At 37.5% G+C, this 13,889-nt stretch overlaps 3 protein-coding genes across 4 annotated transcripts; 2 read left to right on the top strand and 1 right to left on the bottom strand.

Annotated features, from left to right (window-relative positions):
* The first annotated feature begins 259 nt into the window (after positions 1 to 259).
* Positions 260 to 5,035, top strand: LOC111805674 (putative UDP-glucuronate:xylan alpha-glucuronosyltransferase 5). The gene is made up of 3 exons (XM_023690838.1): positions 260 to 1,316; positions 2,920 to 3,564; positions 4,527 to 5,035. The coding sequence occupies exons 1-3, from the start codon at positions 473 to 475 to the stop codon at positions 4,820 to 4,822; spliced, it is 1,785 nt and encodes a 594-aa protein (XP_023546606.1). The 5' UTR covers positions 260 to 472; the 3' UTR covers positions 4,823 to 5,035.
* A 1,020-nt stretch (positions 5,036 to 6,055) lies between these two features.
* LOC111806153 (mitogen-activated protein kinase kinase kinase NPK1-like) lies at positions 6,056 to 11,061 on the top strand. 2 transcript variants are annotated; one of them, XM_023691523.1, is made up of 19 exons: positions 6,056 to 6,511; positions 6,625 to 6,666; positions 7,187 to 7,252; positions 7,332 to 7,442; positions 7,524 to 7,604; positions 7,695 to 7,772; positions 7,847 to 7,929; positions 8,138 to 8,219; positions 8,301 to 8,401; positions 8,560 to 8,599; positions 8,780 to 8,839; positions 8,920 to 8,969; positions 9,053 to 9,254; positions 9,361 to 9,585; positions 9,703 to 10,004; positions 10,104 to 10,171; positions 10,311 to 10,410; positions 10,496 to 10,869; positions 11,046 to 11,061. In XM_023691523.1, the coding sequence occupies exons 1-18, from the start codon at positions 6,212 to 6,214 to the stop codon at positions 10,545 to 10,547; spliced, it is 2,043 nt and encodes a 680-aa protein (XP_023547291.1). In that variant the 5' UTR covers positions 6,056 to 6,211; the 3' UTR covers positions 10,548 to 10,869; positions 11,046 to 11,061. The 2 variants fall into 2 exon arrangements, with proteins under 2 accessions (XP_023547291.1, XP_023547290.1); XM_023691522.1 differs by having other exon boundaries at positions 10,101 to 10,171.
* LOC111806155 (microtubule-binding protein TANGLED) lies at positions 10,934 to 13,502 on the bottom strand. The gene is made up of 4 exons (XM_023691524.1): positions 13,281 to 13,502; positions 12,383 to 12,525; positions 12,221 to 12,285; positions 10,934 to 12,027 (listed from the first exon to the last, which is right to left on the bottom strand). Exons 1-4 carry the CDS (start codon positions 13,374 to 13,376, stop codon positions 11,141 to 11,143), a joined length of 1,191 nt encoding a protein of 396 aa, XP_023547292.1. The 5' UTR covers positions 13,377 to 13,502; the 3' UTR covers positions 10,934 to 11,140.
* Positions 13,503 to 13,889: the final 387 nt, after the last annotated feature.

Genomic DNA, 13,889 nt, shown 5'->3' with positions numbered 1-13,889 from the left:
TTACAATTATAGCAACTATTAGCCCGATAATAATATTTCAACAAAAAAATAAAATAAAATAAAATAATTTTTCTTTAATTAATTTCATACCTAAACTATATTTTATTTCCGTTAAATGCAGACGATAATAATATTTCAATGGATAATATTAAAGAAAAAGATTATAAAAAATAAAAATTGCTATTCTATTGTAACTGTTTTGCATTTAATAAAAATAAAAAATTTAAGATAATATATATATATATATTCGAAGTAAGGTACACGCACCAGAGAGGCGCGTGAGAGAGTAAGATAGAAAAGTCCACCAAGATTCATAACAACAAAAGGAAGGCACGCAATTCTTCGTCCATTAACAACTGCAACGTGCTGCCATGCAAATTCCATTACTATCTAAAACCAGAGCTTCCATCTCCATGGCTTCCTCTCACCTCTAATTCTCTCTCTCTCTCCTCTGAATCTCCGGCCATCCTTCATGGCCTTCGCTAAAGCTCCCTCCACTTCCAAGCAATGGATCATCAAGCCTTCTCAATCTCCGTCGTCGTCGCAGAATCTCTTTGTAAGTACCAAACAATTTTCTTACAGTAACAGACGAAAATCCTCCTCCATTCTCATCTTCTTCTTCTTCTTCCTCCTCTGTTTGTTCCTCTCTCTCATTCTCCTCTCCTCTAACTCCAACAATCCTCCGATTATCGCCGCTACAACCACTAACAACAGGCCTCAATCCGCCGTCAGCGAGAAGGAATTTCGAGGTCAGGAGAAGATCAAAATCGGATTAATCAACATAAGCGACAACGACGAAGGAATCGACGATGTATTCGACCTTCTCGGCTTAGCGGAAGAATCGAAACAAAGAATCGAGACCGTTCCGATTCATTTTGAACGTGTCGGAAAGGATGTCGAATGGACGAGTCTATTTCCAGAGTGGATCGATGAAGACGAGAAGTTCAAATCGCCGAAATGTCCGGATATTCCAATGCCGAAAACTGAGCTCTACACTGATCTAAACCTCGTGATAGTGAGGATTCCGTGCAAGAAAGGGATATTCAGAGACGCGTTTCGCTTGCAGGCGAATCTCGCTGCGGCGAGAGTGGCTCTGGCGAGCGGGTGGGTGGAGGAAGATCTGCTTCAGACGGTGTACGTTGCGTTTGTGGGAGCATGTGGTCCCATGAGAGAGATTTTCAGATGTGATGATCTTGTGAATCCTGATCATACGGTGGAGGGAGTTTCGGTGTATAAACCGGAGTTGAGGAGATTGAAACAGAAAATCTTGATGCCTTTCGGATCCTGCCAGCTTGCGCCTGTTTATGCTCGGACAGGTTGGTTTTTCTTCGTTCGTTTCTGGAAATTATTTTTTTCCTTTAAAATCTATTTTCCTAATTCGTCTTGTTTTTCATTAATTCATTGGCGTTACTGATTTTCTTGGAATATGTGATGATTATATGCTTAATTCTTAAGCTTGGTAGAGTGGTTATAGCCTATACATAGGTCCGAAAAAGAAGATTAAGCTACCTTACCATAGTCTGTCTCGGTCAATCTTAGTCAACTAAGCGAGTGAGACGAGTAGACTACTTAGAAGGATAGTCCGAGAATCTCCCTTCCTAATTAGTTTACCATGTTTTCTTGTTCAAAATTCTCTGTATGGTATTCATAGTACTTATTTTTTGCTCACATATGCTCAAAGTCGATACCTAGTCTGATTTTTAAATGATTAAAATTGTTGGATGATGAAAGTCACACATCGGATAATTTAGGGAATGATCATGAGTTTATAATCAAAGAATACTCTCTCCATTGGTATGAGGCTTTTTGGGAAGCACAGAGCAAAGTCATGAGAGCTTATGCTCAGAGTGGACAATATCATACCATTGTGGAGATCCGTTATTCCTAACCTGGTATCAGAGTCATGCCCGGCATAGTAAAAAATGACTAAGACTCCAAAAGGAGGAGTCGAGGGGAGGTGTTGGATGATGAAAGTCTCACATCGACTAATTTAGGGAATGATCATGGGTTTATAATCAAAGAATACTCTCTCCATTGTCGTTTACATTAATTTCTCTATTGAAATTCATAGTCAAAAGAAACGTTTTCTGAAAATGTGCAGATTTTGGCAAGTTAATTATTGATTTATTGATTCTTTCTTTGCTAAGTTTGGTAAGTTAATAGCTGTTCATGAGAATCACAGCCATTGGACTGCAGGAGAATTATTCTGTTTTTATCTTTTTTTTCTTCTTATTGTTATGTTCTTACTGTATTAAATATAAATATGAATCTGATTATTCATGTGCTGATTCTCACATTAAATTATAATAAATAAAATATATTTGTATTTTTTTAAAAATATTCTTGTGTCTGAAACTTAAAAAATTTACTGTAAATCCATAAATATTTGATTGTGTGGATTTGGATTAAACTATTTAATATCTTTTAAAGTTTAATGTTTTATTTTACCCCAAATTTAGGATTGTTAATTACTTTTTTAGGAGTTTCTTGTAATTTAGTCTATTAGTTAAATACCATAGTATTATATCAAGACAAGAAATTTATGATTCATGGTTGAATTTCAATGATATCTAGCTGTGTATTGTCGGGTAACCCCATCCCAAATAATCATTGTTAGATGAACACGACTCTCTACAATAGTATGATATTGTCTATTTTGAGTGTAAGCTTTCGTGAATTTAGTTTGGATTTTGCCTCATACAAATAAGATAGTATTTTTTTATTATAAACCATGATCATTGGCTAATTTAGTGGATGTGGGATTTTCATCCAACAATCATTATTTTCTTTCTCTAAGATTAGAAAATAAGAACTCATTTTCGATGTAGTTCATAGATCAAGACAGGTGAATCCACCGTGCATGAATTCAATTTGGGATAAAAAAAATTTGTGATATATATATTTTTGTTGGTTTTGCAGGGAGAGAAGTTTGGAGGAATTTCTTGTTACAAAAAGCACCAAAAAACAACTCAACCGACCAACAAATTAGAATCATGCCAAAAGAAGCGTACGTGACAATCCTCCACTCCTCAGAAGCCTACGTCTGTGGCGCCATTGCCTTAGCTCAAAGCCTCCTCCTAACAGACACATCCAAAGACCTGGTACTCTTGGTCGATAACTCCATAACCAACAAATCCCTGGACGCCCTCGAGGCCGCCGGGTGGGACATCATGAGGTTCCACCGCATACGCAGCCCTTTTGCCGAGAAAGGCTCATATAACGAGTGGAACTACAGCAAGCTCCGAATATGGCAGCTCGTGAAGTACGACAAGATTGTCTTCATTGATGCTGACCTCTTGGTTCTCAAGAACATCGATGAGTTCTTCGCCCTCCCTCAGCTCTCTGCCGCCGCTAACAACAAAATGAGGTTCAATTCTGGGCTTATGGTTGTTGAGCCATCAAATTGCTTGTTTGAGGACTTGATGGTTAAGAGCTTTGAGTTGAAGTCTTATAATGGTGGTGATCAAGGGTTTTTGAATGAGGTCTTCACGTGGTGGCATAGGCTTCCTTCTAGGATCAACCATCTCAAGATCTTTCAGAAGGAAAACGTTGAGAATAATTCAGGTAATTCTATTTAACCTTGACTTTCTGAATCGTAATCCTATGATTTTAGATTAAAACTACTTCCTTTGGTGTCATTCAAATTTAGATTCTTTTTAACTTTTGATTAAATTTTGATATTAGTTTTCAAATCTTAAAAAGTGTCTGATATTTATAAAACTCAATGGACATAGTCTGATTTATATTATTATATACTTTATAAGGCAATAATCAAATAAATGTTAGGAACCAAGCATCTCCTATGTGTTCAAGCTTGGTTGGATGTGAGACCATTATTGGCTAATTTTGGGTTTATAAGTAAATGAATATATCTTCATTAGTGTGAAACTTTTGGGGAAGCCCAAAACAAAACCATGAAAACTTATGCTCAAAGTTGACAATATCATACCATTACGAAGATCCATGATTCCTACACATGGTATCAGATTCATGCCCTAAACTTAGCCATGACAGTAGAATTCTCAAATATCGAACAAAAATTGTGAGCCTCGAAGGAATAGTCAAAAAGTGATTGAAGTGTCGAACAAATGGTGTATTTTGTTCGAGGGCTACAGAGAAAGGAGTTCAAAGATTGTGAGCCTCGAAAGTATAGTCAAAAGGTGATTACAGTGTCGAACAAAGGGTGTATTTTTTTCGAGGGCTACAAAGAAAGAAGTTGAGCCTCGATTAAGGGGTAGACTTATAGTGTATTTTGTTCGAGGGAAGGATTGTTGAGGATTGTTGGGTGTGAGTCCCACCTTGGCTAATTGCCATGAGATGATATTGTCAACTTTGAACATAAGTTCTTATGGCTTTGCTTTTGGTTCCATGTCGTGATCCACCCCTTAATTAGACGAGGTAGGACTTCTCTCCCAACAATCCTCCACAATAAGTACCCGTTTATAAGTTCATACATTAAACACCAAAGCTTAGTTTAGTTAATTTTCAATAGTGCTTGGTATTATAAATACATTGTTTATGAACAGATCCTTATGCAATACATTACCTGGGGATGAAGCCATGGATGTGCTATAAGGACTATGACTGCAACTGGGACAAGGAAGACCACCAAATTTTTGCAAGTGACTCAGCTCATGCCAAATGGTGGGAAGTCTACGAAGCCATGCCCGCAGAGCTGCAGCCCTTTTGTGGACTGACGAAGAAGATGGATTTCAGGCTAAGAAAATGGAGAAGTTTTGCCAGAAACTCCAGTTTCCCTGATGCCCATTGGAAGATCAAGATCAAAGACCCTAGACGACGCCGTTTTATGGATCAACAATAGGCACAAACAATCAAACTAAAAGAAAAAGAAAAAAGAGACAACTATCTCATCAACAAATCTGTAAGTTCCTTACCTTTTTTCTTGCAATTGCTTCTTCTCTTGGTTTTCTCATATAAACTTAGACAGGTTTGAGCTTTAGAAGTTCCTCTTTCTTCATGTTTTTTTCACAGAGAAATGAGATTGTAAAGTAATAGAAAAATTTGGGACTTAAAATTGTAGAGTAATTAACGTTTATAACCTGTTTTTTTCGAAAAGTGTCTAATAAGTCTGTTGGATGATGAGAGTCCCACATCCGCTAATTTAGAGAATGATCATGCGTTTATAATCAAAGAATACTTTCACCATTGGTAAGAAGCCTTTTTGGAGAAGCACAAAAGAAAGGCACGAGAGCTTATAATCAAAGAATACTTTCACTATTGGGACTACATTTGAATAGATCTTGAAAGATCTCTGTTGAATGAGAAATTTTGATAGTTATTTATTTATTTTTTTTTCAAATTAAAGATAGAAATTACAAATTATTAAGCTTGTGATAAGACCACATGATGTGAACTTTAACTTCTAAGAGAATAAAAAATGTTACAGAAAATCGACATAAATATAGAGCGATTGTGTGACACTTGTTCTAATCCAACGAATAAGTCAAGACATAAGAAATTCAAACTTCGCAGACATCGTCGACATATACTTGAGCTTCGAGTCACATTTGTAAAAAATGTTTTAGAAAACGTGAGCGAGAATATATGTTTGAAAATAATTTGAAAAAATATAAGCTTACAAACTAAAACCAAACAACGGCTTTGATAGGAAAGGCAAGCGAGAATATATGTTTGAAAACAATTTGAAAGAAAGTATGCTCATAAGCTAAAACCGATTAAACAATAACAATGACTTTAATAACATATAACTCAGATAGAAAAAAATAATATATAAAGAAAACCTATAATTTAATCAAATTCATGTTTGATGATAAAAGTTCCATATCCGCTAATTTATAGAATGATTATGAGTTTATAATGAAAGAATACTCTCTCTATTCTATAACAAAGTCACGAGAACTTACTTCGAATATTATTATTTTTATTTATTTTTTTTTTTTTTTTGAGACCTCTCCCCCACCAGAGAGCGGTTCCTTCAAAATTAAAAAACTGCACTGTCGGCTTTTTTTTATTATTTATTTATTAATTTTAAAAATAATGAATTTCCTTTTTTTGAAAATTATTCTCCACTTTCTTTTCCCTCCGCTCTCTTTCTCTCTCCAGACTCTGACTTTCTTGGCGACCGCCATTGATCGAAACTCTTCGTTTCTCTTACAATTCACTCTCCCTTTTACCCTGTTCGTCGCAGATTCCTCATTTCCTCACTCTCTACTCTCTTCCGATCCCTCAAATGCAAGATATCTTCGCTTCTGTTCGCCGATCATTGGTGTTTCGCGCTCCTCTTGAGAATGAAGATCCTCATTCCCCTGCAATTGGAGTTGGAGCCCTAGTTGATAAGATTAACTCCAGCATTCGGAAATCCAGAGTGTTTTCTAGGCACTCCCCGTCGTCCTCGGCTCTTCCTCCCATCCCCAAGGAAACTGACCCTCCGATTCGATGGCGCAAGGGCGAGTTGATTGGCTGCGGCGCCTTTGGCCGGGTGTATATGGGTATGAATCTTGGCTCTGGAGAGCTTCTCGCTGTTAAGCAGGTTTGAGCCTTTGGAGTTCGGTTTCATTGCTTGTTGGTGAATTGTGCTTTTGAAGATTGGTTTTGGAATTGTTGGATCTCATTTTGATCGTTTTCTGCGTCGTTCTCGTCCAGGTTCTGATTGCTGCAAATGGCGCTTCGAAGGAGAAAGCGCAGGTTTGCTTTTAGTTTGCAGCTGATTCTAATAATATGATTTTGTTGTTACTCTCCTTTGATTCTCGTCTTTGAAGCTATCAAATATGATTTTGATTAATTTTTCTCAATATATAGTCTATATATTGACGCCTTTGCAAACTTGATGATCCTGGATCGCCGGTAACTGACTATAGCTGCCATTTTTCACCAACCACATTCCTGATCAACATTTCCTGGACATATTTCGCTTAGTTAATTCCAGTTAGTTTTGAATTTTAATGAACTTGAGTTAGATACTCGAAAGTTATAATCTTCATTTTTGTTTTGCTTAATACTTAAAGCACAACGATTTCTTAAACAAGGCCTCATTGTTTTTGTTTTTTTTTTTTTTGTTTTTATTCTCTTATTTGTGTCACATATTATATGGCTCACCTCACTAAAGCCCTTAACCTCCAAAAGGCTATTGCACTTCAATGCTCTTCACACTCTAAAAAACATTCCCACCTCTTACATGGTGTTTTGTTTTTGTTGTTGCAACCAGACTCACGTTAAGGAGCTTGAGGAAGAAGTGAAACTTCTCAAGGATCTTTCTCATCCAAATATTGTTGTGAGTATGGCCTTCTGCTTTTCATTTACGTAAATAAGTCCATTAGTTTGCCCACTGAATACATTGTGTTGTTTGTTAGAGATACTTGGGGACAGTCAGAGAGGATGATTCTTTAAATATATTATTGGAATTTGTCCCTGGTGGATCAATATCGTCACTTTTGGGGAAATTTGGAGCCTTTCCTGAAGCAGTAAGTCATTCTATTTACTACGTTCAACATGCTCGTGTCAGATGCACCGAGTGTCTAATCCTTAATATCAACTGTATGTAGGTTTTGAGAACATATACAAAACAGTTATTATTGGGATTGGAATATTTACACAAGAACGGTATCATGCACAGGGACATTAAGGTCGGTTTTTATGATTTTTATCATTGCATGCAGTTTACTTATTCCCCGTGTCAGTTATAAATAGGTTGTGTTTCTTGTATTCTATTGCAGGGGGCGAATATCCTTGTAGATAACAATGGATGCATTAAGCTTGCTGATTTTGGGGCATCAAAACAAGTTGTCGAGCTGGTAAAGCCAGTGATCCTTGACTTTTATTTAGTTTGAAAGCTATCTGGCTTCTCATCAAAATTCCTTTGCTGTAGGCTACTATTTCAGGAGCAAAGTCTATGAAGGGCACTCCATATTGGATGGCTCCTGAAGTAATTCTGCAGACCGGGCATAATTTGTAAGAACTAACTGATGTCAAGCTCTACTTAGAATCTACAATCTGTTCTGGATATTTGGATACCAATTATTAACTGTAAAATGTCGATTTCAAATCCTGTTGACAAGCTTAAATTCGAGGCAAATAAGTGGTCTTAAGTAGCTTTGCCTATAGCAAAATATTAATTTGGTGAGATGGATGATCATAAGTATGTGATAATTATTCCTAGCTCTGCTGACATATGGAGTGTTGGATGCACTGTTATTGAGATGGCTACAGGAAAGCCTCCTTGGAGCCAACAGTATCAAGAGGTATCTTATATCTTGAAGATGTTTTAGTGGTGGGTGCATTAAATTGTTTTGTAAAGTGAACTGACAATTCTTTTCTTTTAGGTTGCTGCTCTTTTTCATATAGGCACAACGAAGTCTCATCCACCAATCCCTGAGCAGCTTTCGGTTGAAGCTAAAGATTTTCTGTTGAAATGTTTGCAAAAGTAAGTCTCATTTCTTTGCATTTCTAACCCCGATCTTCAAGAAGCTAATCCTAGCTTTACAATGTTCGAACTTTGAGATTCGTTGGAAATGTTCTTCTTTTGCTTCTCTTTGCCACTATTTCTCATGGAAAGTCAAATCAATGTGGGTCAAATTGCAGGGAACCAAACTTAAGACCAGCTGCCTCTGAACTCTTGAAGGTGATTTTTAACTTGATTGATATTTTTGTTGTACTTGATAAAAACAAATAATAAGCTGCAGAGGCTCTAGCGGCGTGCTTCCTCTTTTATTCTAGCAATAACGTATTATACACTGAGAAATTGTGCCAATGGCGTGATTGTTTTAACTATCATCTAACCTTCCTGTTTTGTTGCTTTAAGCATCCGTTTGTTACCGGGGAGGAGGCAGAATCTCAACTCGTGTCACGTGATGCATGCACGGTTAGAGGATTAAAGAACCAGAATAATTTATTCATGATTGTTTGTTTTCCTATTTATAACTGTAAATTTGCCATCATCAGGACCCCATGGAAATCCATTCACCTTCGTATACTTCAAATTTTGAAATGAGGTGAATCCAAAAATTCGACTAGAAAAGATTGTGCATTTACCTGCTTACAATTATTAAGGTTTTTGACATTCTTTTCTTGACAGTAAAACTCCAACATATCCTGGATCAAGTGATATTTGTAATTTGGATAGCCTGATCTGCTCAAAGGTATACACTGCAAACAAACTAGAAAGCGATATCTGGGCAGCAAACAGTGATGATGAAATGTGTCAGATTGATGACAAGGATGATTTAATGTTAGATGAAGTAAAAATCGGTTCTTCTATTGTACATGAGAATTTGAAGGTGAGGAAACTGTTATTTTTTCTTCTTTTTCAATGCCTGGATGGCACTTTAGTTCGTTCACAAAGCTCTTGAATTAACTTGGCTATTTTTTTTCTTTTGGTGATAGAGTTATAACCCAATTTGTGAGCCCTCCGATGATGAGGATTGCAAATTTGATAGAAGTCCAGCAGTAGACCAAGGAAGCAATTTAGAAGAGGAAGCTCTTGCAGCTAGAAGCTGTTCAGGAGTTTTTGACGAGGACCAGAACTTCTCATTTCCTAGGGGACGATCACTCTCTGAAGACGAGGATGAGCTTACTGAATCAAAAATTAAAGCTTTCTTGTATGAAAAGGTTTGGATTTTCAGTTTGAGTTTGCAATTACTTTGTCTTTATAATATTCCCCTTCACTGCCGTTTTATTGAAGAAACTTGTTTGCTTAATTTGTTATGTTTGATTTCAATGCCTTAGGCTCTTGAATTGAAGAAACTTCAGTCACCGCTTTATGAGGAATTCTACAATAGTTTGAATGCATCCTGCTCTCCAGTTTTTATTGAGAGTAAACGAGATGAAAGTACTCCCACATACTTGAAATTGCCTCCGAAAAGCCGGTCACCAAGTCGAAGTCCTGGTAATCCATCCCCAGCAATTGATGTTTTTGGCACTGGTAGCCCAGCTAGTGGTAGCAGGGGTAATGCAAATGATCAAAGATCACAACTCAGCGATTGGAAAGGACTTCTAGTTGATGGTCAGTCAGAAGCTGGTAGCCCGAGGTTCGACTTTTGGGTGTCCTTTTAGCAGGCTTAGTATCATTGACATCTGTTGTATTCTTGATATTTGGGTAAGTGACGTTGTGTGTTATCATCTAGCAGCAAGCATTATTCTGATATACAAAGGAAGTGGAAAGAAGAGCTTGACCAAGAGCTTGAGAAAAAACGAGGTAGATAATGTTATTATTCAATGCCTTTTTAATAAAATCATAACAATCATATGACCAATACATTTACGGGAGTCCACCGTGGGCTGTTAGAAACTCCATAGTGACTATTCTATTTTGCAAATTTCTTGATTGTTCACAGAGATGATGCGTCAAGCTGGTGGGGGAGGCAAAACTTCATCACCAAAGGATAAAGCCATGGGCCGACACAGAGAGCGGACAAGATTTGCATCTCCATTACGGTAGATGTCTAAATCTCTTTTTTCCTTCACACAGTGTGTGTAATCTATTATTGCAATATGCATGATTGTGAAGAACCGTTGACAGAGATGATGCATCGGGCGCTGGAAGGGAGAACAGGGAAAACATCATCTCCTGAAGGAAGTTATGAAAGAATAGCATCTTCAAACTACATCAGCTGAGTTTATTTGCTCATTTTTCCATTCCTCTGCAGTCCTTGTGGAGTGTATGAAATGCAGAGGTCCCTTGCTGACTCATGATCAGATTCTCAAAAGGGGGGAAGGAAAAAGACGACACGTTGAGCTATATGCTAATCTGTTTTTGTTCTTTTTTCATTGATTTTGTTGGGGGGTGAGGAAGCTTTTAAGGATACATATTTTTCAATTTTGTATCCGGTGGTGAATAGAAAATGTATCATTAGTGTACAATATTCTGGTTTGATGATATATGAAATGGCACAGGTTTGTTTCTTTCCGTGTCTGTATCATTTTTTCATCACAAACAACACAACCACTTGGATGGACATTGAGAAAATATCAAACAAAATGTTGTTTGATAGTACTTTTACTTCATATTTTGTAAATGGGTCTCATCTGTTCTTGAAGTTAACCGAAACTTTCTTTATTGATTTTCACAGGCTGATACAATGTGATGGAATGAAGGAAGAACACAAGAAACACACTATGGACATTGAGAAAATATCAAAGAAAGAATAATTTAGAGCAACTTCTTTCAAATTCTCATCTGTATTATATTGGTTGGTCTCTGTTTCAGTCCACTCAGATTAGTGTTCCCATCATATTTCTGTACACTTTTTCTGCTTTTCAGGGGAGACACCAACCTAGCAGCCAGTCTTGAAGGTGAGAAAGATTGCCTCAGCTTCGAACCTGTAAGTCTTGCAGGCGAGAATGGTTGCCTCAGCTTCGAAGTTAACAGCCTTGACGGTGAAAATGACCGACGCAGCTTGGAGGCAGTGGATCCCTTTGGAGGAGACTGCTTACTCGAGAGTACTGGTTTTGTTGGCGACCGTGTGATCACCACCGGCGGGCTCCTAATCTTCACCTGAAACTTTGAAGCTGACGCTGGAGACTTGATCAAGAACTTATGTGGAGTTGTTTGCTGTCTAGTTTTTGTGATGACTGGAGACTTTGTTCTGCAAAACTTTGGTTGTTGGGAGTTATCTGATGATGATAGGAATATAGGATTTGGAAAAAGTATGGTCTTTTTCGTCCATGGCCTGCTGTTCCTAGGTGACACTCGGTTTGCTAGATACCGCGCATTCTCTTTATCGACAACATCTCTTTTGGTCGGAGGTGAAACAACCTTGAAATTGATCCGGGACCGAACTCGTTGAAGTGACGGAGAATGTGATTCAGTTCGTTTGGATTGTAACTTCTCTTGCTTCTCTCTTTTCCTTCTTGCTCTTAGTTCTGAATCTTCCAGGTTTGGTCTTCGGTTTCTTTGTCGTGTCAATGGAGTTTTTGGGTCATCCATCGACGTGCTTTTGGTGTCGATGGTAACAGCTTCAACCATCTCTCTTGCAAATTTGCTAGCAGTCAGTATTTCTCCAATGGTTTCACCTACAAGCATTGCTGGTAAAGACATCCTCTTCCACTCCCCTGCTCAAAATGAAAATAATGAATAATCTCGAAACTTATTAAACGTTTTTAAAGTTCAAGAACCTATTTAACACAGAATTGGTAGTTAACGAGCACATTAAACCGTTCTTGAAATTGAGCGACTGAATAAACTCATCCAGCAAGAACAGCAAGAACGGGAAAGATTCAAGGCATTAAAAGTTTAGAAAGAGACCTCCTCCTGCATTAGCTGGAAACTTCCCCACAGGAGATTTCCTGCCTCCACCACCATTTTTGATCCTTCAAAAATGGAAACAGAGAAGAACCCATTTGAGTATTAAACAAAAAAAGCTCAACTTGACACAAAACCGATCAAATTGATAGCAAGAAATTAAACCTCAAAGATTCCTGTTTACATCTGAGGCTTGTCTTAAGATAGCCTCTGGTACTACGTGGGCTGAGGCTCACCCCTGATATCACTTTGTTCCCTCCTGTTACTGTGAATTGCAGTTCTTGTAGCCTTCTCATGCACATTTCCACCTACACAACCCAAATTAGTCCCAAGAACAAGAAAAAGAACGAGCTGCTAAAATATTTGTTCAATCTTGAAGTTTTAATGGGAGTGGAGTATTAAAATATATTGGATTGCAAGTTCTCATTGAGCTGAGGTTTTGTCTCTCAGAAAATGAACAAGAACGAATGTATTTTCATTTACATCACTGGATGAAGATCCATTTGAGGATTGTTGGGAGGGAGTCCCGTCTAACGTTGGCTAATTTAGGGAATGATCGTAGGTCTATAAGTAAAGAATACATCTCCATTGATACGATACAATTTTGGGAAACTAAAAGCAAACCCACGAGAGCTTATGCTCAAAGTGGACAATATCATACCACTGTGGAGAGTCGGATTGGAGGGTTTGTTTCCCCGAAAGTGAGGAAGAATTTACATTTTCAACCTTCTAGCTGAGAAAATGTATTGAAAATGAAGAACCCAGATTGGATCTACAGCTTTCCTCGCAGTATTTTCAGAGAAATGAAACAAAGATAATGAAATGAAAGAAAGAACCTTTCTGAAACTGTTCCACCAAAAAAAGAACAAAAAAATGGAGAAAGCTAAAAGATCCAATGAAGAACAATGTAAAATTTTCAACATTTGAGCTGAAAAACTATGCTAAAAATGAAGAAATACCCAAATGAGATCTGCAAACTTTCTCCAAAAACTTAGAACACAATAAAAAACAGAGTCCTTATGCAATTCAATCAAAACAGAGTCCATGAACTTTGTGTTCTTACCTTCTTGAGCGTTTCTCTCACTTGAACTGGGTTGAGAGTGGCTGCTGCTGCTGCTGCTACCATTTTCTTTTGCTTTGGTGGGGTTTTGGCTACCATTTTGATTGAATTGAAGAATCACCAACGTGGGTCTTCAACAAATCTCTCTATTTCTCTCTCTAAATAGCCATGAGAGATTATGAGGGGTCGAAACTGATTGAATTGAAATTCTTGTTGCCGAACCCCTTTTTGTCTCACAAGTGGGGAAGTCAAAGGAGAGGGCTTTTTTAGATAATTGGTAACGTATCTTTGTTGTTCCAACGGTCGATTTTCCATTCAATCCGAAAACGAAAGGGCCAACGGCTACTTTTTTAAAAAAAAATATTTGATGGGCCTTTCATGCACACCCCCAATTCAGCCCTAGTTTTTAAATTTTGGGTTCTACTTACTACGTGGGNATGTGGGTCTCTCTTCTTCATCGTTGAAACAAAAGCTAAAGATGGCAATATTTTTAAATTAGGGTTTGCNACGTGGGTCTCTTCTTCATCGTTGAACAAAAGCTAAAGATGGCAATATTTTTAAATTAGGGTTTGCTCCATTTATTTATATTGTCCTATAAAGGTGTAATAATGC

The sequence above is a fragment of the Cucurbita pepo genome, chromosome LG11 (assembly GCF_002806865.2).
Source record: "Cucurbita pepo subsp. pepo cultivar mu-cu-16 chromosome LG11, ASM280686v2, whole genome shotgun sequence".
In the NCBI taxonomy this organism is placed as follows: Eukaryota; Viridiplantae; Streptophyta; class Magnoliopsida; order Cucurbitales; family Cucurbitaceae; genus Cucurbita; species Cucurbita pepo.
The sequence above is the reverse complement of the archived record's forward strand: the minus strand, read 5'-3'. Positions and strand labels throughout refer to the sequence as shown.